The sequence below is a fragment of the Haliotis rufescens genome, unplaced genomic scaffold (genome assembly GCF_023055435.1).
Source record: "Haliotis rufescens isolate VD_foot unplaced genomic scaffold, xgHalRufe1.0.p SCAF_6, whole genome shotgun sequence".
NCBI lineage: Eukaryota > Metazoa > Mollusca > Gastropoda > Lepetellida > Haliotidae > Haliotis > Haliotis rufescens.
Genome location: NW_025964334.1, coordinates 41,297,180 through 41,324,838, shown reverse-complemented (window position 1 = coordinate 41,324,838; position 27,659 = coordinate 41,297,180). Strand labels below are relative to the sequence as shown.

General features: G+C 40.2%; 1 protein-coding gene across 7 annotated transcripts in view; it reads left to right on the top strand.

Moving 5' to 3' along the window:
- The window catches only part of LOC124110751 (MAP kinase-activating death domain protein-like), a 194,843-nt gene that overhangs the window by 34,362 nt on the left and 132,822 nt on the right, over nt 1-27,659 (top strand). For 6 of the 7 annotated variants that reach the window (XR_006857326.1, XM_046470131.2, XM_046470130.1 and 3 more), the window contains exons 5-11: nt 2,436-2,567; nt 3,279-3,392; nt 12,046-12,126; nt 18,716-18,886; nt 21,390-21,548; nt 22,050-22,266; nt 25,241-25,351. Coding sequence is in view for 6 of the 7 variants with exons in the window: in XM_046470131.2 (XP_046326087.1) it covers nt 2,436-2,567; nt 3,279-3,392; nt 12,046-12,126; nt 18,716-18,886; nt 21,390-21,548; nt 22,050-22,266; nt 25,241-25,351 (985 nt within the window). In the remaining variant the exon portion in view is untranslated. The remainder of the gene's footprint in view (nt 1-2,435; nt 2,568-3,278; nt 3,393-12,045; nt 12,127-18,715; nt 18,887-21,389; nt 21,549-22,049; nt 22,267-25,240; nt 25,352-27,659) is intronic. The other variant, XM_046470132.1, reaches the window with a different exon arrangement.

Genomic DNA, 27,659 nt, shown 5'->3' with positions numbered 1-27,659 from the left:
AGTTCAGAGAATACATGAACATGGCTGGATACCCTCCAACATTGTATGGACTTTTCATTAAATGTTTGAGGGAAGATGAGTACACAAAAGTAGTATAAATATATATGAACAGCGTCACCCCACCCTGGACCAGGTCCAGGCCCTGGCCCTGGAATCGCTTTGAGGCACCACATGCTGTAGCAAAATAAGCTATTACTACCAGCATGCAGTGCCTCAAAACTTTGTGTATACTACTCATGGATTATCAAAGATTGCTAGTTCTCCCAACCTTGATCATGAATTGGTGATCCTTTGTCCCAAAATTCAATGACTTCCTTTACTGTGGAAGACTGCAATCTGGCTCATCTGGACACCACTGTTCAGCGGACGCTCCCTTTGATTTCCACTGTCCTCTCAGTGACTGAGGCCATTACTACTTCAATGTCCAATGCTGAGTCTCCTGAAAAGACTGTTATTAGAGAATCTGATCAGGATAAGATCACGACCATCTTGGACCTCATCTCACACCATGCCGGATCAGCCCTTTGATGTAGAGGCGTCCTTCAACAATGTCATTGGGACGATCCCTTAGAGGCGCACCTGTACCAGCTCCCTTGGTCAGCTCTGTCTCTCTTCCAAATTCAAGGGCTTGTGCAGGACGTTACATGTGACACCCATCTCCAGGTGTATGTCTGCAGAGACAGCATCTGGAAGAGCAGCAGAAGAGAGAACGACAACGTCCACAGTTCAAACCCTACGCATGAAGTCCAGAGTGTGAAGTCGAGTTGTTTTCGTGGCTGTCCACAGCGAGAATCCAAGTTTTCCTCCGGACGCAGTCCTTCTTGTAACGATGTCATGTGTGAAAACACGTAACGCTTGTTATACCCAATTTCATGCTTTTATGTCCGACTAACATATAGGGATGGTTTGTTTCCCTGTTCATGAGTTCTTGTCTTTACGGCATGTGACAGTGCTATTGATTATTTATTTGTTTCACTGTTTAGCACCAGCTTCCTCGTGTATGTCTCATGGTTGTTGTCTACTACAGGCATGGGTTTCTGCACCCCACCATCCAGCCGTTGGATAAATGCATAGAGTGATTAGTAAATTTTGCATTAAATTGTCTCTTTATATACTTATCCTATCTCACATGATAATTTGCCCTTCCGACCATCCCCACATTACAGCTCCTCCAGCCTTTTAGCTCTAAGAAAGTGTAAGTTGCCATGCATGGGGTTACAGTGGGTGGCCCATTTGTTTGGGTGGTGTCCATGGTGATGCTGGGATGTGTTCGGGTAATTTCTATTTAGAAGCTGGAAACATTGTTCAAGCACGTTTCCACATAGGATCAAAAGAAGAAGGAAGAAATGCATATTGTGAGATAGGATAAGTTTAAAAATTAAGACCTACAGGTCTAATAACATCACTTCACTTCATTAAAGGATCGAAAGAAGATGAAGAAATGCATAGTGTGAGATGAGTATCTACATATGTACACATTAATGTAAACGTTACAATAACTTTGTTATTAAGGTAGCTTGATGTATAGGCTTTCCTGTTTAAAGCTGTACTGCATTGGTATTGCCAAATTGAAATGCAAAGGTTTACACAGAAATCAGTTTGTACAGATCTAAATCATGAAACAGTAAATGACCACACAAGATCAATAAGTTAGTTTGAAACAGCTTTAGGTTTACAATCACAAAAGGCAATACAATAGGTCAGCAGTAGTAAGTAACAAGCCCTACAATGTATGTCTGTGTACTCATGAATGTCCAGAACTTGACTTGACCAGGGGTAGAAACTCACATATTTAGTCCACTAGTCCTTATAATGATAACATAAAGCAAAACCCTTAAAAATAGCAAATTTCTACTCGTCCTTATGATACCTTAACTATTGTGCAGTTTGGCAAGGACTAAAGGACTAGTGCCAATTTCTAACGTTGTTGACTGTCAAATGTCTTAAAAGTGGCCTGACCTCTGTTCTTGAATCTGGAGAAGTGTTGGAAGCTGGACTGAATTCAGTGTTTCAAAAAGTGCTTTTGACTTTATTAGTTTAGCTGGAGCAGAGGCATGAGACTTTTTTTCAAAGTTGTTTGCCCTTGGCATTATGTGTTTTCCCAAACCATAAGTGATGCTATTAAACTGGAACTGCTCAATACAGACCACTTCTGTTGTTTGGTAGCTAAAGGCAGAGGTGTTTCTGTTTCACATTTGTGCCTTATTGTGTTTTCCTTTCTCTCTGAAAGTTGCACTGCTTTGGACGTGTGAGTCAAGTTATGATGGTTCAGGATATATGTTTCTGATTGGAAAGTTTGGGGGCTTCCAGGAAAAGGATGTAGTTTCTTCTGTTTTGGCATATGTGATGCACCTTTCTATTTTTTCTATGACTGACATCTTAGCTTTTCTTCCTTTGGTGTAATTTGAACGAGAAATGACTGGTGTATGTTTCAGGTGGTGCTGCAATCCCGGGACTACAATGCCTTATCAATGAGTGTGATGGCATTTGTGTCCATGCTGTATCCCTTGGAGTACATGTTCCCAGTCATCCCACTACTACCTACATGTATGGCATCAGCAGAACAGGTGGGCAGTTTATTCACAACAAAGCATGTACTTATGTTTTGGGTATAGATGTATATTTATGCTCTCATTGCCCAACTGACCTGTTCTGACATGCTAACAGTAACATTGACAACATTTAGATACATGTTAATTTACCAAGTAAGGCATTTCCAAGCATTTCCAAACAAACGAAACTGGATGTCAAGACTTACAAGAATTTAAGGGTGCCATGATAACTAGGTATGTTATGTGTGAACCATTGCTTGTAGGTATTATTCCCAAGTATGAAGAACATATAGGAATGGGTGAACTGGTGCCTTTTGATACTGAACAGTATTATTTTTTTCTTCACTAAAGGTATCCAATGGCAATGAACCAAAAGTGGGGTATGAGTAGCCAAACTCCATTTCTGAATTGCACCAGAACAGGGGTCATCTCATGATGACTCTTTCTTAGTTTTGAATTTTGCTGCTGACTTAAGTTTGTGAAACAGGACCAATAAGGAGAAAAGAGCTTGAAGGCTTGCATTGCTGGAAGGCATGGCTTATGTAAAAGAAAACTACTTGTACTTTACAAAATTCCCAATCTAGGACAAAATGTTTTCTCTCTCCCAATTTACCTGCCATAGACACTAAGTTGCAAGTCTTAGAAAAGTCCCTGCACTCACACAGGCACGCACACAAAAATATCCGTGCTATTTAGCAGTGTACTGACATCTGTGGATTGTTGTAGTTGCTGCTGGCCCCAACCCCCTACCTGATTGGTGTTCCTGCCAGCTTCTTCCTCTACAAGAAGGACTTCAAGGTGCCTGATGATGTCTGGCTCATAGACCTGGACTCCAACAAGGTAAACGGTTCAGTACCTCCTTCACTGCACATTAACTTCAACTCCATGTGCTGTACGTAGGCAATTTCCTCCTCCTTATGATCAGATGACTTAGTTAAATTGCAGACTGATTGGATTAAATTTTGTGGAGGAGGTATAGATGCTTGCGTTGTGATGACATTAACATTTGGAAGGGCAGCTTGGTGTTTGATGTATTCAGCATGAAGAATTATTTTCATACCCCCAACCATTAAAGGTGTGGGTATATGATTATACCAAGGAATTCTGTCAGTCCTTCTGAGGACATTTTTGTGTGTGCGACCTTTAACTTGAAAGCTACTGCATTGATTCTTTTGTATTTGTATTTTTTTAGGAAAAAAAACCCCAAGTATTTTTCTTTCTTTTTTAACTTAGAAGTTGTTTACTTAAACATTTGTATGACCTGTACCTTGAAAACTACTGGATGGATACTTTTCAACTTATTTTTAACTTATCCCTCATTAAATGCAAATCTAAGCACGATATATTTCATCGCATGATCGAATACAGGACTCGTTGCGCTATGTCATGGTTACTTGCACGTATACACACGTTAACTTTTTTATGATGGTTTCTGGTTTACCTCAATTCGAAATTGATTAGAAAAGAATCCATTTGTTCAGACGAAGTCCCTTGACCCAACTTCGGTTGTATACATACTGATTATGCAAAATACAAAACAGGAAGTGATGTAAACCATATAATCAACACAGCCTTACTGCCGTAAGATTTGCTAATGACTACTTTGTGTACCGAACTCGGTAAAGAAAATCAGCAGCTGTCAATCCTAATTTATGTGTCATAAAAGTTGAACAAAGAACAACAAACATTTTGCGTATGCCATATTTAATAAGTTTGTAAGCGTGCGCCATTACGATCCATTATAAATTAACTACCGTGATAATATGGCTTACCACCCTGCATGGTCACTTCATCTTGCGGATCACTGTTACCACGTTCTGAAGTATACCCTTATACAATTTTTAGTTTCACACGAGGTCGTGATGTTTTCGACCAATCATCAAGCTAAAAGAATTATGAATGTATCCGAGCAGCAAAATATGCGGCATCTGATTGGCTGAAGCAAACCTACGGACCATAGCAGACATGAATACATGCAAGACCGAAAATTGATAAAGGTCAAGAAGCCAGTTTGGGTATTTGTCATAAGAAGGGAGAGAATATTGAAACTGGTTTGGTTTAGCAAACGGAAGTGTTAATCAACATGCTTCGCTGTCTTGTTTGGAAATAAATACCTTTACGCAAAGACGTACAGCTTTGATTTACAACAACAGTGGCCATTTGATGTGAAATTCTGAAATTAATAATGGTGCAATCACTGCATCCACGAGACCCACACATGTTATGCAGATATGTTAAAACTCATATTTGTGTGTCCAAAACGCAAATACACGCTCTTCAGCCAACGCTGATATAGTCAATTGGAAATAGGTTGGATGATAAAGCACAAGTGGGAATTTTTGTGTTTATCCAACAAATGTTGCTATGGTAGTTATACACCGGTTGTTTACCCGTGTTCATGTAGAGTTTGACATTATGTTGAATTTTGATGAGAAAATTTGATCACATGTGTTAGATTACAAACATGTACCACATGAGTGTAACATCTCCCCTAAAGGGGAAAATGGACAGAACTGAACTTAGACTTGATACATTTGCAGACATACCTCTGCGTGGGTCTGATGGTGTTTATGAAGCTACAATAAACTCTCTTAAGTGGCAAAAAATGATAGTTAAATCAGCTTTCACTAAATGAAAACATGCTTTTTGAGAAGCTAGTTGATCAAGAAGATATTCCACCACAAATTTTAAGTTCGGGAAGCTATATACAAATTAAGCAATTGCCAGCTTAAGGCTTTGGAAGTAACTGTGAACCTGTCAGAAATGTTTGAAGCTGTTGGTGATAAACACAATATGGTCAAGGTCACAAAGGAAGGTGAATTATTAGAAGAGGTAGTTACTAAAGCTCAAGACGATGCACAGGACTATGTCAGAAATAGGTCAGATGCTACTTCCAAATATTGTCTATCACAATTGTTCAATTATGAAAAGAAGTTAGATGTGAAAACTGTTCTTGTAAACAATGCTTCTTTTCGTACAAAATCAGTTGGTAGTGAGTCAGGTAGTCAAGTAGAACCTCATCATGAACCAGTTCACATAGTGATGCAGCATTCAGATAGTTGTTACAGTCGTAGGGCACCTACACTTTCACATAGTTGTGATAATGGTAAAGACATGTGGAAGCAGTTGAAGCGTGAGTCTATACCTGTTTTGACTGGAGATGCCAAGTCACATGAAGCCTGGAAGGCTGCATTTATTGCTTGTATAGACCAAGCACCTGCCACACCAGAATAGAAGCTACTTCAGTTGTGCCAGTATGTTAGTGGTGATGCAATGAAGGTCATTCAGGACTTAAGTCACACTGCTGCAGCCTGTGGTGTAGCTCTTGAGAGATTGGAACATATATTTGGTGGAATGAGATGTCATATTGCTCTCCAATTGGAAGAAATATCATCTTTCAAGCCAGTGCGATGCAAAGGACTTTGAATGCTTTGCTGATATGTTGGATGTAGTGGTTGTAAATCTAAGGGAATCTGTTAGGTTAGAAGAGTTAAGTAAAGGGTCTTTGTATGTTCAGCTGCTGAAGAAAATGAGAGAATCCATGAGAGTCACATGGACAACCATGACATTGTGACATGTATGAAATTCAAATCAATGACAGTTCCAAAGAGATGGGAAACTGTCAAGCAGTTAAACCTTTGTTTCCGTTGTTTTTGTTTCAGTCACATTGGCAAAACCTGTAGACTCAACACTAGGTGTGGTACTGATAACCGTCCTGCTTTGCATAATCAGTTACCTCATTCAAAGAGAAGCAGCAGGAGCTAATGGTAACAGTGACAATACTCAACCTGCACAGCAATTTGTGACGAGTACAAATCATGAAGGTCAAGTTTAAAAGGTCGTTGACAAAATCTGATATGTCTACTCTCCTTTCACTTTTTCACCAAAAATGGCCATAACAGAATTGTAAATGCATTGTTAGAAAATGCAAGTTCACAAATGGAGTTACAAGGTAGAGTGCAAAATGTCTCTGTCCTTAATGGACAAAGTAAAAAATTTCAGACCACAGCTGTTCGATTTGGTCTTGAAAGTATGGATGGGTCAATTAATGTGACAGTGTCTGCATTAACTACCACTCTGGTCACCTAGAATATGCAAGTTCTTGATTGGCAAAAATATTCCAAGCGGTGGTCACATTTGCAAAATGTTCAGTTCCCCTCACATTGTAGATTTATTAATTGGATCATATGAGGATGCCTCATGAATCACCTAAAGAGGCAACTACTTCTTCAGCATTGGGATTAAATGATGCTAATCAACGCCGAGAAATTAACACCTACGTTTGTAGGAGACCTTCTGTGCCTCCCACCAGACCGATGGGACATGATAGTCAGGTTTGTCCAGCTAGCTCTGGCAGGCCCCCAATCAGTCCACCTGTGGCAAATTCTACTAGTCCTACTCACACCCGCACAAGACCTCAGAGGCAGGAGACGGCTCAACATCAGACTGCAACACTGTTTCTGGCACCTTAGCTAAGGAGCCAGCAATTACAGAGCCTAGTTATGTTGCCAGACCATCTACATCTATACCTCCACTGAAGGCATCTCCTTGACAGAGTTCAAGTCGTCCCATCACCTCTTCGCAGACGCTTCACTCCAAGGTAGGGGAGCCCACTTCTTAGATCAGACAGTGGCAGGGCTTAGTAATGGTCTCCAGAACAAACACTCTGAACTAGAAGTTGTCATCCTGGCAGTACAACATTGGGCTCACCAATTGACCAACGCCATGTTGATGATCGTCATGGACAATCCAGCAGTCATCAACAAGCAGGGATCGACCCACACGACCTCCCTCTTGAACCAGATTTTTTAGGTGTTTTTACCACCTAATAGATGGGATTTCGTTAGAGGCCAGAGCGAGACACATCTCCGGGTGCAGGAATGTCCCAGTTGATGAGCTATCATGACCAACACTGTCTATGCTGTTGCCCAAGACAGGCAGCTGTCCACAATACTGGAGTTGACGGCTGTCATAAGAAGTTTCAGGTTGGAGGACCAGAAGTTGAAGTTCCGTCCTCCAACGATGAACTTGAACATCGTACTAAGACACCTTAGACAATGTCCCTATGAACCACTACAGGGCCTCCTTTCAACACCTGACTCAGGAGTCCATCTTCCTACTACCTCCACCCACAGCAGCTAGGGTCAGTGAACTCCACGCTCTTGATGTCTCTCGAGTACAGTGGGAACAACGCCCCAGAGGGTCTGTTCATCTTAGTATGTGCTTGGATTTTATTTCCAAAAATCAGCAGCCAGGCCAACCAAATAGACGCTTTACCATACCATCCCTCCATTCCATCGCTGGGATGGGGGACAAGGATGAGCTTCTGCTATGTCCCATCTGTACCCTCAGAGCCTACATTGAAGCAGCGAGGCCCAGGAGGCTGCTTGTTCATTCCCACCTCATTGCAGTAGGTGCAGTATGATGCAGTAGGATTGGAGCACCCCAGAGCCATACACACTCGTGGGTTATATGCACCCTTAATTATGAGCAATTGAATTCCGGAAAAATATATCTGTCTTGTACGCCTAGACTTTTCTTTGGTATCATTTCAGGTACATAAACCTAGAAATTTACGATTTTTCAACTCTGTTTTTTCTCATCAAAATTATATTCTAATAAGAGCTCCCTATTTCTAATTTTGAGAGCACCCTAGGTGCTTATTATGTTGAATACGATTGTTTTTGAGAGGATACACACAGTAATCTTAATCTCTGCATATAAAACAATGCCTAGCAGAATAGGAAATACAATTAAATTGGTAAATCATCATGACTGGTGATGTTTTTTCTCAAATTTTAAAGGTTAATTGTTATCGCCTGTTTGTTTACCTGAATTCGCTAAAGGGATACAAGTGTTTTGTTTCTGTGGAAGACAAACATGTTTTTAATGTAGAGATTATTTATGCGCTGGTGATGTGCTTCATTCAATCCCCATATAGACGGGGTATATAAATTAGCAAGGCTTTTACACTGGGGGTCGCCTTAGGGAGGCGGGTTTGCTTTATATTATAGACGGCGATATATGGTAATTTATTATATATTACAACAATTGTATATCGAAGTCGTTAGTATTTTTCTCCCCCCTTCTTCCTTTGCTGAGGGAATTACGCCCATTCCTGGAGTGGTGGCAAGTCCCATCAAACGTCTTGAGTGGTTCATCTATGACAAACTTCAAGACCACCCACCATCTCTTCATTGACGCATCTCTACAATGAAGGGGCGTGGATACACATGGCGGGGCACCATGTGTATCAATGAAGGGGCACCCACCTTCTCCAGGAAGCCGCTTCCGGCTTTTCCGGACACCAGTGGAATGCGAGTGGCATATCAACAATCTTGAGTTGGAAGCAGTCATTTGGGCTTTTCCTCATAGGCGTCAGCTCATCTGCCATAGCTGTCCCCTGATCGTGTCGGACAACTCCACGGTGGTGTACTACCAGTACATCAACAGTCTGCTTCTCTTCTGGAGCAGCCTTTTTCGCCTGTTTCATCTGACCAACAGTCTCCTGCTCCTGATCCAAGCTTGCCGTATTCCAGGTTATCACAGCATCTTAGCCAACTCCCTGTCCTGACCCGATCATCCGTCCCCCACGGGATGGATGCTCCTGCCTGGGAATTCAAACGTCGATCTCTTCGCCATGGTGAGCAACCACCAGTGTCCGGTGTATGTGTATCCAGTCCCGGACCCAGCTGCTTGGGGGTAGACGGCCTTGCTCTGTCCTGGGTCAGCCTAAGTGCATACGCTTTTCTGCCCCATGTTCTTCTCCCCCAGGTCATTCATAAAATGATAAAGCAGCCAGACCTGTCCTCTGGATCTGCTTTTGGTCACCCCTTACTGGTCGGCCAGGATTTAGTTTCTGTGTTGGGTCTCCCAGGGGGCAAATCTGCTGCTCAATCCTCACACCAGACAGCCGCATCCAGACCCTGACGGTTACAATGTCTGCATGTCTGACATGTCTTCAGAAATCCCTGATCACTAAAAGGTTTTTGGCTGGTGCTGCGGAGAGCTCATCGTTCCTCTACTCATTCCTGAAATGATGACAAGTAGCGTTTGTTCCAGGCCTTCTGCTTGTCCTTCTGCATGCCACCGCTCCCCAGTCCTCTTCGACTGCCCTTTTTACCATGATCTGAGGTTTTCAACTGGAGGACCAGACTAAGAATTTATGCCCTGCAGCTTAGGATCTCAATATTGTTTTGCATGTGTTACCCCTGGCCCCGTATGAACCGTTGGCCTCTGCCTCATTTGAAGATCTCACCTTGAAGACTTGCTTTTTCCTGGCCCTTGCAACAGCAGCCAGGGTTAGCGAGCTTAATGCCTTGGATATGACCTGGGTTCAGTTTGACCAGCAGCCTCACGGCCTGGTTCACCTTGGTCCTTGCTGGTCTTTGGTCACCAAAAATCAACTGCCTGGCCAAACTGATCGGCAGTTTCACGTCCCGTCTCTTTTGGAGATAGTTGGTGTAGATGATGACGTGGAGCTCATCCTCTGCCTTGTTCGGGCCCTATGACGATATATTTGGGTGTCTCAGCAGCATCGTGAGCAGCGCCAGAGGCTGTTCATTCCTATTTCCAGCCAGATATCTCGAATACAGTCTCCCTTTGGCTTTATTCTGCTGTCCTGAGAGCTCATTGTCATGCTGACTTACCTCCTCCAGCAGTCTCAAATCCACATGACATCCGTGCCCTGTCTCCTTGCTGGCCCACCATCCATCTCCGACCAGTGCATCATGGAGGGGTGCTTCTGGTCCTCTACATCTGTCTTTTCCAGTCATTATCTTCACAACCTTTCTGTGGAAGACTTTGAGGGTACTCGTAGCTTTGGTCAACTTGCCTGACGCACTGGGAACTGCTACCTTGCTGTCGCCTGCTGGGTTTCTTGCCGGATGGTTTTGTTGTGCTTCTTCAGCATGCCTGCTCCATGTCAGTCGAATAAAGCACTGTGTAGCATCAGGAGAGGTAAAACATGAGCTACACCTATAGGCCCACCTTGACTGCGTCCTCTTCTGCCTTACCGTTTGGCGCCACTGTCTACGTTACTGTCTGCTGTTATACAGTGAAGAATATGAGGGAGTAGGTGCCAAGAGGAATAACTTGTGGATGCCAAGGCACGGACTGTAGTCTGTTTCAACTGTCTCTTTGTTCCAGTACTGTCTGTTTGTATAAAGTAGGGAAGTTAAAGCACAGGGTAGCGTCCGTTAAGTATAAAAACATTGCATTTCATCAGATATGCCCATTTTGTCATATAAATAGGATTAAATGTGAAGCAGAAATGTACATCCACTACGCACAAATGTATAGAATGTAGCCTATTGTGTATTTTCTATGACAGACAGAGATACTAAGTATCATGTTTGGGCTTGTCACAGAAGTATCTCTGGTGATGTTTGTGGGTTGGATGGTGACTCCTCCGTCAACTTCATCCACCTGCATAGAGTGTGGAAAATATGACTTCTGGCAACCTGTACCCTACCTGCTCAAAGCATAGGGCTGAGCTCTGTACACTTAACTCACAGCCTCCGTAGTCTTGTGGTAGAGCGTCCACCCGGAGAGTGGAAGTTCAGGTGTTTGATCCCTGGCCGCATCATACCAAAAGACATTAAAAGATGATACTTGTTGTTACCCTGCATGGCATTTAAGGGCTTTTAACAAGGACTGGACGGTTCAGAGTATTCATGTTTAGAAAACGCACACATGCATGTTAAACCCCATTTCATCTCACCACCTGACCCGTCACTTGACTCCAGATGTTCGCTTTGTGCCCCTCTCTCCACTGTATTTTATAAGCCTGGAAGAAGGCTGCCAAGATAAATATGGAATCGAAAAAGGCTATTGAGGTTTATGTGTCACATACATCTGCTCCCTCATAGAAGCGATCAGAGTCAAAGGTAAAGACTTCTTTGCATTCAGAAAATCAAGAAAGTAGCACACAACATCTTCCATCACCTACAGGGAGTTTGAATGTGATCATAATAAATAATGTTTAGTTGATTTAAATTGCTGATCAGTTCACACATGATTTTGCCAAAATTAATGAAATCTTAAATAAAAACAATAAAATAGATAAAATAGAAGAAAAAACAAAGAGCTAGAAATACATGGAACTGTTTTAAAACCAGATAGTCTTATAACAGGATGAACTGTGCATGCTTCAGTCCAGGTTTGTTGATTTGCTATTTCCTGTGTAACATGCTTTAGGTAAAAAATGAACTCATTTTCTGCATGTATAATGTGCACCCTGCCTACACAACTGCATATTTCGGGGGCAAAGTGTTTATATATACACAGGAAAATATGTATATTATTGGAGCTAGAAACGAAAGGATGTATAAAATTGAAATAAACCTCTCTTCCCAAACTCCTTTCAGAAGCAATGTTGTTTGAAAGCAGTTGCTTTATGTTTGTTTTTTTCAAATGCAAGCATTGTATTTCTACTCAATCTCATTTTAAGATATGCCCATGGAATGAGTTTGTCATATCAACAATGTTCCAGATTACCATGCCCACAAATGCAGAGGTGCTTCCTCCAATGCCGGATACTGAAGGCGGTAGCCTTAAGACGCATCTCAAGCAGGTGAGACTTAAAAGATCTCACATGGGTATTGACTGGTGGCCTGTATTTGCTGTAGGAAGTAGGCCCTCATTTAAAGCATAGCAGCAAAAGGAAGGCATGAATCAAACCAGACAATGTTGATGTTGATATTGTTAATTTTCATCACAGACATTGTATCTTGTGTTTGGCCCGTCAGTTTTCTCCCATTATAAAGATCTTTTATTAATTTTTATGTATGTCCTTAGACCCATCTTGAATGGTATGCTCTTTCATTGCTCAAAGTGCTATGAATTTAGGGTATATTTTATATGTTGTCGGGGTCAAAGTTATTTGTTGTTAATTATATTTCAGATTTACAAATCTTCATTATTAGCTGACCTGACTGAAAGTCAAGTGAGCTTATGTCATGACCTGCTTGATCATAATTGTTAAAAAATGTAATGAAATTTGATCCATGTGTAGTTTATTGTGAGGGTCAACATATATGTTCCGTTTTTTTGCGATACGTTAAATTTTGACCTTGATCATGTTTCTAAAGTCTCAAAATGCATTTTCTCGCACTGTAAACAAAGTCTCCACAGAAAGAAAATTGACCAATGAAGCTGAGCCTTCACATGTGTGTTCCCACCAATGTTGACACCTGAATTGGTTCAAGAGGTTTTAATCTGATTTACAATATGGCTGCCACGGCTGTTTTGAAATATATGTGACCCATCATTAGAAAAGGGATCTTATGGGTGCTAGGATACAATTGTGCTGTGACGTTGTAAAGACTTTTTTCATTGAAGATCGCCATGTGTGCGGACAATGCAAAAATATCTATTTCTCTCTCATTAGTTCGTGATGTAATAAAATCATTATTTCAAAACCTTTCAGCACACTTGTCTACTTTCAGTTCATGAGACATATCTAAAAACTGCAACATGAACAGTTATAACTCGGAAAATGAGTCCAAATGTTTGATGCCACGTAATAAATATGAATTGAAGCTTGTGAAATGTGAATTGTATTTTTTGGTTCTGAGGATACTGTAGTTTTAAGATAAAATAAAACTCAAAATATGATTTTTCACCCAAAGGTCCCTTATCTCATGGTTGGTCATATATTTGTCACCAAACTGAGGAAGCTCAACTTTGGCATGTATGTTTCTCCACATGATGACATCATAATTTGTTCATATTATAAGAAAACAATTGAAATAATAGACCAGTTTACAGGTTCAATGTCGGATGAAAACTTAATTCCTTAAGTTTTGAGACATTCTCATCCCCTTCTCTCTCCCCCCCTCCCCCCAAAAAAAACCAACAACAAAAAACCCGGGCTGCACAGTCGTCTAAGGCGCTGCGATTAGCTGTGCAGAGTTGCGTCCCTTGGGGACTCCAGAAACCTATGATCACAGGTTCGAATCCCGGCTCGCCCCGATTATGTTTCTAGGTTTATCTTTCATAGACCCTTTTACGTAGAAAGGTGCATTTGAAAGGGAATGTTTGAAACATGAATGTCTTTTGAATGTCTATGGAATGGCTCCACTATCAGCTCAATAGATAGCTCCCTGTTCTTTGATATTAGTATCACTGGAAAGCATGATAATGTTCACTTAACTTACAGAGTGTTCACCATGTTTGTTCGATAAATATTACTGTTACTTACTCATACATATATTACCTTAATTCCTCTTTTAGATGCCGTACCTCCTGTACATGCTGGCCTCTAATTGACTCATACACTCTGTCCAAACAATAGAAGCCGGGCCTCTATTATAGACACCGGGTCTCTTAGACTGTGATGTGTTGGTGATTAATAATGACTGTTTCCTGCAAATGTACCCTTTACATGACTAGAATTTGAGATTCGATAAGGTAGTGAGATGCCACTGTGGCCATGGTGGCAGCATAAGCAGAATACACGCCAGCCTCTTATCCTTATAGTTGTCGAGTCAATGACTTGCACAAAATTAATAGACGCCAGAGTGTCTGATAGAGGAAAAAATGCTCTTTTTATACATAATTGATTTTACAAGACTATAATAAACTGTAAGTAAATGATATTATAAATTAGGGTTGGGACAAGTCCAAATTTACGACCCAGGTAACCGACCCCCCTATTACCTGATCCTACCGGGTACCTGCTGTAGGTCTCAAGAGTTGGGTGCTAAAAAGTCTGATTGGGAATTAATTTATCAGAGCCTTGGCAAAAGGTATTTAGATACACATTAGGGCTGGGACGGGTAACTCGGGTACTCGGGTCGGGTGGGTCCTGAGTAGGACCTGGGTACCCACAGGACTACCCAGACCCGTGATTAGTCACGTGATATATATTGTTTAATGACAAATACTATCTAAAACTCTATGATCACTATAAGTCACTAATGTTCCCATTTCTTTCTGACAATGCACCCATTCCTTCTGACTTTTATAGGTTTGAATAAAGATAAAACTTCATGCATTAAACTTCAGTGTATGCGTGAGCGGGTCGTTTTACACGTTTTATCTAAGTACATTTTGCCAGGGCTACGGTAAAACTTTTCCAAATCGGACAGTTTGAATACCTACAGAGGGTACCAGGGTGGGGTCGGGTAATAGGGTGGTGGGTACCCGGGTAGTAAATTTTGACCCGTCCCAGCCCTAATACACATATTAAACAATCTGGTCATGCATACACTGAAGTTGACTGAAGTTTATCTTTATTCAAGCATATACAAGTGAGAAGGAATGTGTGCATAGTTAGACAGAAATGCGAACATTGGTGATATGTTGTGTAACCAACTGGTAACCGTGGAGTTTTAGTGAATTTTGTCATTATACAATATATCACATGACTTGTCATGGATGCAGGTAGTCCTGTTGGTACCCGGGCCCTACTCAGTACCCATCCCAGCCCTATTATTAATAACACCTGATTATTTCAACTGCTCTCTCATAATCTGTCTGGTTTGCATGAATTATGCATCAAATTCACAAATCAGAAATCAAGTTATCAGGGTTGAGTATCATAAAATTGATCTTTGCATAAGTATTCACACTGTTTCATGTTTCTTGTTGTTCTGTAAAGTAGAGTGTCTCCGAAACTTAATATTCTATTTGACAATCTGGCATTGAATTGCTTTGTATTTTATCTGGGGTAGAAATTAACCTGAAAATTCTGCAAGCCTGAACAGAAATTTTGGGGTGTTTTTTGCTCATCAGAACCAAGAATTCAAGTGACCTCATGGTGTGATGGATTGTCTGTCCGTTAATCTGTCTTTTTTTTTCCCTTGTGTATCTGGATTTATTGCATTTTTAGCTCACCTGACTGAAAGTCGACATCTCTGAAAATATGCCTATGGAGCTTTGTATTAATGATCCCATAAGGTTGAGGAAAAAAAAAAAAATTGGTTCTCAGGCAAAAGCGTATTGAAAATATTGGGCGGACGGGCGGACGGGTTGGCCGCCCCGCCGGCCCTTTTTTTCTTTCTTTTTTTGGGTTTTGTACACACTAATAAGAATCCAAATCCGTATATCGCTGTGTTTAAGGTGAGTTTTTCATAGCTAGAAATAGGAGGCTTTCAAGTTGTGTGGGTCGTCGTCTTATACTCAGAGTATTTTATGTTTTTTTCGGCAACACAAAGACATTACTGTTGGCATGGAACACCGGAAATACCATGTCAACAAATCCGTACTGAAATACTCAAATTAATCATGTTATTACACTGTCTGGTTGTAAAAAGAGTTCATAATATATCTGGACTTATGTTGGTAATCTATTTTATTAATTTTATTCAATTCAACGGTGATTGGTCAAATTCTTTCAATCAAAAACATTTCTGGCAATGCTGACCAGCTGAACCAAAGTGCTACGCTTATGACAATTAATTTATTTCCCATATACGTATATAGTAAAGCTGCAACTAATATGATATTGGAATAAATTATTCCTGATAAAATAATAGTTTCAGATACAATTCTTCCGCTCATTGTATCAAAATTCTTTAAAGTTATATTATTGGCCGAATCATCGGTAGATTCCGAGAAAAGTGTGTACAGCTGGATGCTACTTCCGGCTTAGTTTACGAGACAAGACGCACGGTAATCTTAATCCCTGCATATAAAACAATGCCAATCAGAACAAAATACAATTTAATCGGCTAATCATTATGTTTAGAGATGTTTTATCTCAAATTTCAAGTTTGTATTGGCCAAGTTTAATTGTTATAATATGTTCCATTTCCCTGAATACGCTGAAGGGCTGCGATGTAATTTTTGTTTTTCTGCGGAAGAGAAGCACATTTTTATTGCAAATGTTGGGAATTTGTATGCACTTGTGATGTGCTTCATTCCGATTCGCTTTATAGCTGGGGTATATAAATTAGCATCGATTTCCCGCTTATTTTACGAGACAAATAACCTCTGTCCCTCATACAGTACACAAATACCATTGAATTTGTATTTGAATACCCATCATCATGTCTAGTATTTGCAAATTTGCAAACAGCAATGCAAGCACACAAACTCCTATTGCCACCATGACCATAACACGAGATGTGCAGTAAAGCAGTGCGCATGAAAAGCGAAGTAACTGCACGTTATATTGGATCACATTGTTTTTAAGTATTGTAGCATTTCACAGGTGAGGTCATGTGTTCGAGATGTGGATTAAGGATTTTTAATTATTTATTTTTTAAAATGGAAATAAAAACGAAATGTGGGGTGGACTTTATGATGATGCAGCGTTGCCTGAGAACCAAGAATATTTTTTTTTAACCTAAAACTAGTCTTAGAAATCTAATCAACTCTTGACTTTCTGGATAGCTGTGGGCGTGTCGTAACTGATTAACCTCCAACAGCAAAACATCACGAAAATGCCATAGCCAGTCCGGATCTTTCCTCTACAGAGCACGTCTGAGATTTGTATGCCAATGTCAAAGACAACCTGCTATGTTAGCTAAACTGGGCTAGGCGCTGGAAGAGCAGTGGACAAGACTCCCTCGAATTATTCAGACCTTGCCACGCCAAAAAGCAAATATTTGACAAATCTGTGGGGCATGACCCATTATTGATCAAATCATCTCAAACGTTAATTTTTTCAGTACATACCCCTGTGGTCTTGTCTTAAGAGGCAACTGTGCTTGTCGGAAGAGGCTACTGAAGGGAATGGATGGTCAGCCTCGTTGACTTCGTTGATGCATGTCATCATATCCCAATTTCGTAGATTGATGCTCATGTCAAACACTGGATTGTCTTGTCCAGATTCTGTTATTAAAGACCATTGTCATATAGCTGGAATATTGCTTAGTGCTGCATTAAACAACAAACAAACAAATATTACAATACACCCTTACAATACACCACCTACATGTTCTGTTGATTGTCATGTTACACCTAGCCTTTCCTTTTTCTTATCCATCCATTACTATTTCTCTATACCTCTTTGTATTTCTGTTATCTCTTATTTTCACCATGTAGCCTACTATATTTGGAGAGTATGTATCATGGAATGAAGGAAGCCTGGTTCATAGCCATATAACAGGGTCAGAATTGTATATACAGTGGAATCTGTAAAAGTAGGACTTACCTCTGACATATCCAAACTAAATTTAACTATGGTAATTTTCATCAAGTCATAAATCTGTATTTTTTTTAATTATGCATGCTGTTTTGTAGCAACAACATTTCTGTTATTTTTATTTACTGATAAGATTACATATATTCTTGTTTTATATTTTTTATGACCTTTATTATATTCTGGAAGCATTCAGGTGAGCCTCCTAGCCTGCTGGTTCTCTATTATATTGTCAATACTAGTAGTCTTTGCCTGAGAATATATACCGTTATGATAGTCAAACAACTTGGGCTTGTCAGACTAGTGTGATGTTTTCAACTTCATATTTATTTAACTTTGTCTAATCATTGAAATATGATAATAGATTAATCATGCGAAAACTGATGCTGTGTGTTGTGCATTTGACTTCTTCTATCAATACTGCTTGGTTCAGGGTAGCCTATGTAATCTAAATTTTCACAATGTGTGTATCATTAACATGTGATATATTTTGTTTACTAACAGCAAGGCCCCTTGTCAAAATGCACACCTCTTCATATTGCAGGGGTCAATTTAACTGCTGGCCCATTGGCCTGTGGCCAGTTAAAATTACAAAGGGCTTGCTGAAAAGTAAAGTTGATTGCCCATCAGGCCTGTCAAAATTTCACCCTTTCTCCGTGAATATTTAATGTTTGTAATTTTTCATCTCCACAGAATGACAACTGGCCGCCATTTTGTAATGTTGTGTACAACAACTTCTTTATTTGCTCATTAATCGCCATGAAATGAGGCAAGTGGAAGCCAAAATTTAATCTCGGAGTGCATGAAACAGCGTTTTAGGGGTGAGGGGTTCTGAAATAGGTGGCTTCGCAGGCTCTGATTTGGCTACTTCACCATTTAGTTGTAGGCCAGTTAGTTTGGAGAAGGGCCAGTAACTTCCAAAAGGAGCAAGCCCTGCAGGATTGTTCTGTAACATTGTAATATAAGAATAAAGATATTTTGAAATGAAAACCTTAATATGGACTACTTGTGAAGAGGTCTGCTGTTGGCTGCATCTGCATGACTAACACACTAACTTGGGGATTGGTTGCAGGCACTTGCGAGCATGAGCATGACTCCTCAGCCAATCAAAAACCTTGATGCTCTTGCTCAAAATCCAGAGGCATGGCAACGACGTGAAAGTTTCTCTTCACAGACTGGATTCAACCCGCTCATCTACGGCAATGATGTGGACTCAGTAGATGTTGCTACCAGAGTAGCCATGGTAGGTGTACAGAGACCAGCTAGATGAACATAAAGCTGCATATATATGCAGGCGGCAGAAATTACAACAAATCACTAATCACTATTGTGTCACAGCTGGCAAAACTTAATTTTAGCACAAGTTGTTCATTAAAAAGATCTGAAGGTTTGTAAATATTTTGTTTTCGGTTATATCTAAACTGTCACACTATAAACAGTAAGTAGAAATCTGGGAGATTTATGTGTCCGATATGAATCGTATCAGTCAATGAGGAAGTCATGCCCATTGTTAAAATTGAAAGTGAGAAGTTCATTACTTTAGCCACTCATGTCAGGAAAGGCTTGATCAATCAATAATATGAATAATTTATTATAAACTGACAATTGTATGAAAGTATAACAATTTATTTTTAAAAAAAATATTAATAGTTTATGTTCATGTGAGGTCAGATAGGTGATAGTATTGTTTGACAGAACATAACAAATGAAAAATCGTAGCAAGTAGCTGCATTTTGGAGATGCTGCACGTCTATAATGACACTTTGAAGAAAAGGTTCACTGCACATGCACAAAAGTGTATAAAAACGGTGGCGTGGTAAACAAACGTTATCAATCAACCGTGAAATACCACAGAACATGGCAAGACTAACTGCTAAACAGTGCGAGAGAGTAATTGGTATGGTGCAGTCAGGGGCAAGTTACCAGTACGCATACGTTGTGAGAATCATGCACTTTACAAAAATGACAATCACCACGTTGATGCCTAGTTACAGGACAACTGGCAGAACTGCAGACAGGTCATGAAGGGGAAGACCCTGCATCACAACCGCCATTGAGGACCCCTATCTCTGTACGTTGCACCTATGTAACAGATTCCTCACTGTAACATAATCTGCACTGAGTGGGCTTGCAGGTGTCATCAGTCATCAGACCATGTCACACACTTTGAGGGCATGGTATCAGGACCTATCAACTGTTCAGAGGAATGACGTTGACAAGGCAACATCGGATTTAGCGTTTTCATAGGGCACGCCAAGTTCAGTTTTGGCAATATCTTAATTGACAATGTGTGTCATGGGGTGACATTGATCTATCGATGTGTTGGAAAAAGAACGGCTCTTTGTTGTATTCAGAAGACTGTACCATTTGGCGGTGGCAATGTGTTGATTTGGCAAGGGATATGTTGCTGAAAGAGGACAGAAATGGTCATTAATTGAAATGTTAATGCCAAGTGTTACTCAGACCTTACTTCCCGTCGTGTTACTGTCTCGCAGTACAATCCCATGACCTTGTTTATACAGGACAGTGCAAGACCTCACACAGCTCGTGTTGTACAACAGTTTCTGTCCATGAAAAAGTTTGTGTTATGCCTGATGTTGTCCCAATCCTCCAATGAACAGAAATCAGATGGTACAGGCACTGAGCGAGGAATGGAGGGTGACTCCTGATTACGTCATAAGACGCCTAACAATCTCTGTCCGACGCTGTCTTTTAAATGAATAAATATTAAAGAATTGTTTATAAAAACAAAACTTAACAAATTGTTTCCCCTCCCTTTTAAATTGTGCATTTGTAATAACAGTTTGTTTTTTATTAATAATGAATCATAACTTTGATATTACCCCCAACTATGTTTTATTGTGGTGTGTGGAACAGGACTTGTGATAGGGCGTGTTCCCACCATGTCACCAGGGATGTGTCTAGACCTGCTCAGCTCCTAACCTGCAGCAAGTTTCAGTGCACATGAATTTGTTTCCCACATGAATTTGTTTGGCTTTGGAGATGTGCCAATAAAGAGGAAGAGGCTTAGTTATTGCTCAGTTTTCATGATTCAGTTGCATGCAATGTTAAACTACATCTCAACTTTAGAAAATTATGAGTTATGACAAACAGTTTTGAACAAAACCATGATTTTTTCCAAATTTATCTGCCATGGGCAAGTCACTTTGAATCCTAGATAGAAATACATGGATCACACTTCAAGAAAACTAGGCTTATCAGTGCTAAGGTGTGTGATAAGTCCAGCATAACGATGACACAAACTGAGATGATCCAAGATACAGCCAGCACTTGTAGCTGCCAAGATTATTGCTAAACAATCTTACCGAAAAAGGAAACCTGTGATGGCTGCTCTCCTTCAAATCTTTAATTTGCATTCAAATATGAATACGACAAAAATTATGTTTAAAGTATTTATTGATTTTATTCCTTGTTGACTGTTAATGATTAAGTACTGGTAGCAAATAATTGTTTTATTGCACCAGAGACCACATGCCTATAGGACATAACATTATAATATACATTTTATATACAGATCAGAGAAATACATCATATGTGGCATGACATGTATAGGTTGTATTTTCCTGTGAGAAGCTTTATTCATGCTATGTCTTAATACTTTATTCATCATAGAGAGAATTTGATGCTAAATGTCACAGTAGAACAAATAACTCTAAACAACATACAACAATCCTCAATTGTTTGTAAAAGATCCATGATACCTTTTGACTCTTTGTACCTCAAAGATCCGATTCTTCAACTCTGCCAACATCATGGGTAACTTCTGTGAACACACCCGTACTCTGCGCCTCTATCCACGTCCTGTGGTGGCCTTCCAGCTGTACAGCTTCCTCAAGTCAAGGCCCATCAAGACTCACTTCACAGCCAGGCTTGCTCGCACACAGGTACAATACTCACAATTTGGAGACACTGGGAACGAGCAAGTATATCTTGATTTGAAATATTTGATGGAACTTTTTAAAAGCAGTTGTCAGTCTTTTTGTCAGGAAGAGAATTTATGGATGTCAACTTCTTTATTATGAGGAACACAATGTTTCGGAGTATATGCTTACTCTTTCATCAGGTGAATGAATGTCTTAAGGCACGAGAGCATATATATATGTACATGTAAGGACAGCAAAATTAATAAGATACCAAAAGGTGGAAAATGACAAAGGGTAGAAAACTAGCAAGGGAAGCCAACAGATGATTGGCGCTGATAGGTGATTAGCCATAGACAATGGAAGCAATCACTTTACAGTTATTAGCGCTGATAGTATGGAAGCCAAGCAGTACTTAAGCTATCATAGATGAGTAATAAGCAATGGACAATGGGCATACAGGAGGCCGGGGGTAACACTACAGTCATTTTAACATAGCTCATGTGTTTATGTTATTTGTTTCAGGCTGTCGAATATTTTGCTGAGTGGTCTTTGAGTCCACAGAATGTGGTTTATCTACGTGTACAGACAGCGGTATATGACCCGTCACTGATTGGAGACAAACCAAAGTGGTACGCACATCAGCTACAGCCCATAGACTTCAGAGTATATGATGAGAATTCTTCATTGGGTGCTGCCATCTCCTCAGCCAATGAGATTCACAGTGATGAAATTCCTACAGGTGAGCATGTGTGAATGGTGATTCAAGGGCAATTAGCCATGGGAAAACTGTCCATTAGACAGTTGGCCCTGGAAACCATGACACATGGCCAGTGTCTCATTAACGTTTGTTTGAATTGAACACATGTATTTAGAATTGTATAACTTTATTAAAACTGCTCCCTTCATCCAACCTCCACAGTGATTTATCTAGACATGCTCAGATACTGCTATTTGCAGTAACCAGGGGGCTCCATTGGATCATAGTTGTCATGAAGACTGGCGGTCTCCTCAGGGCCTTGGGGGGGCACGGGTGGCCCAGTCGTCTAAGGCGCCGCGATTCGCTGTGCAGATTTGCGAGAAACCTATGATTGTGGGTTCGAGTCCCGGTTCGCCCCAATTATGTTTCTAGGTTTGTCAGCACCATACCCGTGCTCGTGGGTTTCACCGAAGTGGTAAACGTCTGAGACCTGCATCACTTCGGGCTTTCCTCCCACATTAAGCTGACACGCCGTGATATAACTGGAATAATGTTAAAAGCGGCGTTAAACCCAACTCACTCACTCAGGGCCTTGGACAGCAGTTGCTTCTGGGGACGATGACAGACATCGACATGGATGGACGTATTGACAGGAGCCTCTGCCATTAGACAGCTTCAAACTGGGCCTTTCCCTCACACACTTGATTGGACAGCTGTATCACCTCATGCCAGATTTAAAACCCAAGGTAGAAAAGGAGTCTATGTCCTAGAATATCTGGGTTTTACGGACCATCAGCTTCATCATCCACCTCAAATGTCATACCCTTTTATGGCCGAGCTTCACGAAATGATTCATCAAGCATGCAGATGAGAGCCTTTATAAATGAAAAGACGTTGACAGGTTGCCATTACCACAGAAGAACCAGGCATGTCAAACCATTATCATCCATTCCCTGACATCAGTTCAATTGATGAGGACCACCATAGACTAGTGAAGTTTTCCTGCAGTAGGATGCTGTTACCGTCGGCAAGAATTAGGCAATTTGGGTGAACAGACAGAAGAGACACGATTGAGAGATTTCAGCATTCGATGAACAACTTTTCTGCTTGTGCACACAAAAAAAGACCAAGGGAACCGACTAGAGATCTTCAGGGAAGGAATCATTTGACACCCCAAGTTGGTGAGACAGGTCTTCTGGAACCAAGAGTGACGATCGAGGGGACAGCTCCAGGCAGTTTCTGCAGAAACAAAAAGCTGGCTACACAACCGGGCCTTGAGGAAAGGTTAGATTGCTGTGCCTGACTCTCTGAATGACACATCTTCATGCAAACCCTATCAATCTAGCCTTGCTTATGGATTTGATTCTCAAGCATTACACCAACTCAGGGACCAGTGGGAGGATGTCTTATGGCATATACCAAGAATTGGAAGCATATTACGACTGGATTCTTGAGGTTGTAAAAGTTTGATACAAGCAAGACTTCCATCTGTGTCCAGAGTTTGTGTCCTGGCCTACAGAAAAGTGTTTTCCTCTGATGGGGACCAAGTTGTCATCTGGAACTTGGCCATACAGACGTTAATCACCAGGCTAAACGATTGGAATTTGGACAGCACATAACACACCAAAGGTTACTCCCCAGTGTTCCTTGTACCAAAGAAAAGCATGTCAGAGATGCGAATGGTCAGCAACTGGGCTCAAGAAGGAGTTTCTGGCTAGTACACCAAAATTCCACTTGATTTGCTGTAAACGAACACTGTTACAAATTTCTCGTACTCCCAGTCCGCAGATCAATAGCACCATGGGTATTTACTCGCATCATGGCACCTATTATCAGGTGTGCACACATACATCTCATCAGGCTTCATATATACATATGGCTACGAAGACGACTGTGAGCAGATCAGATGAAGCAACTCAAGCAGAATATATCTTCAAATACAACTGCTATCACATCTGATGTTCCTGGTACACTCTGACAAGTCCGGTGCAAGATCTCGTGTACATAGAAGCCAGATCATCTAACATTTTTCAAAGGATATGTACAGGAAGACACAGGATATGATCATACAAGTCACAGATCATCCCAACAGGTCAATTAGTTTGTGGTTGCCATGTCTAGGGACATTAACATCTATGTAAGATCTAACCTTCAGAGGAAGATTTCAGCAATGACCAATCCAAATATGGTTCAGCTTGATAAGATCAAAGAACGTTGACACCTTTGTGCATTTCCTGATGGAACTGTGGCAGACTCTGAATTTGTGGAATTATTGCCAGAATGTGATGACAAAAATTCCCCTCATATTCCCTGCTCCCGAACACCACCTATTACTGGGCATTAGGGATCTCGTGGGAAGGCATGCACTCAAGAGTATTTACTGAGGCGGTAAGGCCTAAGAACACCGTTCAAGTTATGTGTGTAGTATATATGGGCTATTTATAAAACTGTTGTATGTCATAAGTGTCCGGTTACTACAGCAACCACTCTAACAATAAGAAAAAAAAGATGCCTTAAAGTGGTATGGCTGCAGTGGAAATGCCTTCAGATTTTGCTTTATGTTAGCTAAGGGGCAAGGTACTGGAATCTGATTTGAGGCTCTGGTAGTTCTTTAGGTCAGTGGCACTAAGAGAACATCATTTCCTTTTGAAAATGCTTGATGTTAATCGTAATCTATGATGAATTATGTTCACATGACAACTAGGTCAAGAAGGTATAGGAGTTTGTGAACAGTGAACAAATTCTTAATGGTAGCATTATTATTTTACTTCTTCTGAAAATACAGAACCAAAAGATGTATAAAGTGCTTGAAATCTTGATAAGGAAATGGCAGTTGTAACACAGTTTTATGATTCTAAATAGATGTGTTTAGTTTGACAAAATCAATGAGATAATGCATTATATAACACACATTTTTGTGGGATTTTTCCCAGGAGCAATTATCTGATGGAGGCTGTTGTCTTGATGGTACCACAAGGACAATGCATCATTTATGAATTATGGATATTTGTTACAGATGAGAGTGGCAGTGACAGCGAAGGGGCAGAGAGCACCAGCTCATCCTATTCCTCACTTAGTGACTTTGTGACTGATATGGTCAACAGTGAGATTGACGGAGAGTCTCCAGGTCAGTTGGTAGTAATAACATTGCAAGTAGTGGGCAGTAACATACTCCTGGTAATTAATCAGACATTTGTAAGGGTAGCTGCTTCAAGGGTAGCTGCTTCATGTGTTTGCTTCAATTAAAGCTCCCCCACCACTGCTGCAATTGGTTTTCTCAACCATGCACTTATGAGAGACTTTATACGTGATCAGGGTGCCATTTACAACATGCACCAATGCACTAATTCCTGTGTTATTTGTAATTCATGACACATGAAACGATCATCAGAGATGTGATATTGTACTTATTTAGACTTGTTTATGCCTCCATGTTTCAAATTTATGGGACCTGGTGCTAGTTAAATCCCTGGTGATATTTACCTCCTACGTAGCCATGTGGAGTAATATCAGTATTTCTGACATATGATTGAAATGATGTTTGAGGTCTATGTCACTCGGTATGAACTAGCATCAAAATATCTTGTGAAGAAGATAACTTGAGTATTTATGATTGAAATTTGACATGGCTTAGTAGCCATCTCTACGTGTGATCTTGATTACATCAACTTTTGGGTGACCTCCATATGAGGTCAGGGTCAATTATTAAACATTGTTCAAATTGTATGAACTGTCATATTATTGTATTGTCCAATCACGTCTAATCATTTAACCCAATACCTGTCATAAAATGTGGTTGTGTGAAAAGTCAAGCTGCTTTGAAGGTCATTAACTCATGTAAAGACTTGTAAATAGTAGCCACACACACATGCATGTCGCTATATATAAGTGCAATAATATGAACGCGATGTTAAACCCCATTTCACCTCACCACCTACAAGAAGTTATGTTCTTGCATGTGATTGGAAGACATTGAAGGTCATTCAGTGTGATGTATATAAGAACAAAATCTTCTGTACATGTTATGTTGAGCATTTCCAATCCAAATTTGATGGAACTTTATACGTATGATATCTAGGCAGTTCATGTCTGAGATAAAGGGACTTGGGACTTTCAGATTCAAGGGGTATTGGGTATGTGAGCTCAACTGAAAGCTGATGAGGTCAAGCTGAAATGGTTCATGAAAGATGTTTCTGATGGGACAGTTTTGAGACATTTAGGAAAAGGGTGGAGATGAATTTGCTGTTTTTTGGCATTTAATGCACAGACCTTTCTAGTTTAAATCTAATCAAATGCCAAATGAGCTTAGGTTGTAGTGATTCGTCCATCCATCTGGTTATCCATCCGTCATTAACTGTTGTCTTTGCGACACAAGTTTGCATGAATAATCCCAGCTGGGGTGTCTCTAAAGTCAGCGTTAGAAATTGCCACTAGTCCTGTAGTCCTTGACAAACTGGCCAATAGTTAAGGTATCATAAGGACTAGTAGAAATTTACCATTTTTAAGGGTGTCGCTATATGTTATCATTATAAGGACTAGTGGAACAAAAATGTTAGTTTCTACCCCTGCTAAAGTGCTCACAGAATTCCAAATCGACTTGAAACATAGCCACCATGACCCGTAACTCAGCCATCTCTGCAAATATCATTATGAAACATCATATGCAGAAAGTATGGTTTTTTTAAATGACATATAATACCTGTTTTACATTCTTTGGATTTGAACCAACCACCCCCTTTGACTTGATCATACATGTCTTTCTAGTGTAACTGAATGATTCCAGATATATAGTATTACTAAAAGTTTGATTTTAAACTCTGCTGCCATGTGTAATGTAATAAAGTATAGTTTTGCTTTGGACTTTATATTAGTTCATTGCAAAACTATACTTTATTGCACTACAGACTGGGGTAGTGCAAACTTTATTACTTTTGAAAGGTGCCCAATTTAAGGATAACATAGTGTTTTAGTGGAGATGAGTTGAAAATCCAATCTGTAATAAGCAACACCATGAATTGAAAAAGTCCTTGAACAGGGCAAAGCTGATGTGATCTTTCACCTAATTGCCTGCACCCTTACGTTAAGAAACACCACAAAGATGGGAAGTTAACATTAAATCAGTCTTTTATGTACAGTGTGTAATTATCCATATAATTATCATGCAGCAATAAGTAATATTTTTATATACTACTCAACACAACTGAAAAAAACACCAGTTATTTTCATAGGACTAGAGTTAATCGGTCATGGCTGAGTAGGTATTGAAACGCGTAGCCTTCCAATTGTGGGTGTTAAACTTGTAGTGAGTAGTATATGTAAATCTTACTTATTATATGTTTTTTTCATAATTTTAGTTCTGTACAATCACATGACAAGTGAGTTGAGTTGTTTTCTCTCATAAAAGTTGAAACTTATGTTTCCACCACTAGTGTGAG